The sequence below is a fragment of the Pristiophorus japonicus genome, chromosome 19, assembly GCF_044704955.1.
Source record: "Pristiophorus japonicus isolate sPriJap1 chromosome 19, sPriJap1.hap1, whole genome shotgun sequence".
Classification (NCBI taxonomy): domain Eukaryota; kingdom Metazoa; phylum Chordata; class Chondrichthyes; family Pristiophoridae; genus Pristiophorus; species Pristiophorus japonicus.
The window spans coordinates 61,165,873-61,167,424 of record NC_091995.1 but is presented as its reverse complement, the minus strand read 5'-3'; the positions used below and the strand labels follow the sequence as shown (position 1 = coordinate 61,167,424).

General features: G+C 46.2%; 1 protein-coding gene across 1 annotated transcript; it reads right to left on the bottom strand.

The window, feature by feature from the left end:
- Positions 1 to 257: 257 nt before the first annotated feature.
- Positions 258 to 575, bottom strand: LOC139230243 (histone H2A type 2-A-like). The gene has a single exon (XM_070862074.1). It carries the CDS (start codon positions 573 to 575, stop codon positions 258 to 260), a length of 318 nt encoding a protein of 105 aa, XP_070718175.1.
- Positions 576 to 1,552: the final 977 nt, after the last annotated feature.

Sequence of the window (1,552 nt, the reverse complement as noted above, 5' to 3'; positions counted from 1 at the left end):
CGCTATATTGATACACTCATGTTAATATCGGTTAACAGCAAACAAGCGGCACTGTTTGGTGATCTCGTCGTCTAGATATTCATGCTGATAACTGAGAATGTCTGAGGCTCATTTCTGATCAGCAATCTCCCAGCTTAATTGCAGAGATTTAATATTAAATTAGATCGGGGACAACTGAGATCCATAGAAAAATAACCAGCCCTTTCATAGATACTCGGAAAGGAGACTTTCGGTTATTAGATTAAATCCTGTCCGCTTTACTTGCTCTTGCAAATACTGGTGGTTTTCTTGGGCAGCAGCACAGCCTGGATATTAGGCAGTACCCCGCCCTGAGCGATGGTCACTTTTCCCAGTAGCTTGTTGATCTTCTCGTCATTGAGGATGGCCAGCTGCAGGTGTCTGGGGATGATGCGGGACTTCTTGTTGTCGCGGGCCGCGTTGCCAGCCATCTCCAGGATTTCAGCAGTCAGATACTCGAGCACAGCAGCCATGTAGACCGGGGCTCCGGCACCCACACACTCAGCGTAGTTCCCCTTCCGCAGGATCCTGTGAACACGGCCCACAGGGAACTGCATTCCGGCCCGGGAGGAGCGAGATTTGGTCTAGGCTCAAGCGTTACCGCTACTTTTTCCTCTTCCGGACATTTCCACAATCCACATGGCCAGAGAAAGATTGAGAAATTCCGCCCACATCTGCCCTTCTTATATATTCTGGAGGAGTGCAGGGAGTGAACTTGTGATTGGTCGCCCTGTGGTGACTTTCATTAATTCAAAAACCACGCCAATAATTTTGAAAATAGCGCACAATGTTAATAAAATCACATTAGTCAAATATTTCCCAAAAGGTTTTATTTCCATTTGTCTTATTCTATATTCCCCTTGCAAGTTCCAAGCTGTTACAATCAGGATTAAATTCCGGTATTACTTCAAACTGTCTGAAATGGGCGGGAATCAATCACCACTGATTCTGTAACGGGACACATTCCAACTCAATCTTCGTAAAAGTTGGGTTTCATAGATTATCTATCGATCCCCGCAAGTGTGGGAGTGAGACCAGAACTGGGAGTCCCTCTGTGAAAAGAGAAGAGGGACAGAGTGCCCCGGCTCTGGTCTCTGTAAAAACTCCCATTCTGGGTTGTTACACTGCGGGGAGTGTCGGGTTAATAAACGGACTGACCAGCAACAGGAATTGAAAAATAAACTTGAAAAGGGCTTGCGAGAGAGAACGTGTGACTGAAATCTGAGTCTCAGCCCCTAAACAAGCTCTTAATTCAGCAGGAGGTGTAAATGAAAGGGACTGAAACCAAAGGGAAAGAGCGACCAGGGACAGTGTTTGTAGTTTTTGGGCGGGAAATTCCAGCGACGCTGTGGTCGAACCAGAGAGTGAAGCTGTTTATCGGTGATTTAAAAACTAAGTCTACAGCTAGAACTTCAAAGGTTCGCACACAGTTGTGCAGGAAATAAATCGTTATTTGAGTCAAAAGGGTGAAGCGTTTGTGCAGCTCTTTCAGAGAGGCAATGTGTCTGGGTTTGATCTCTCAGGTCACCGTGCA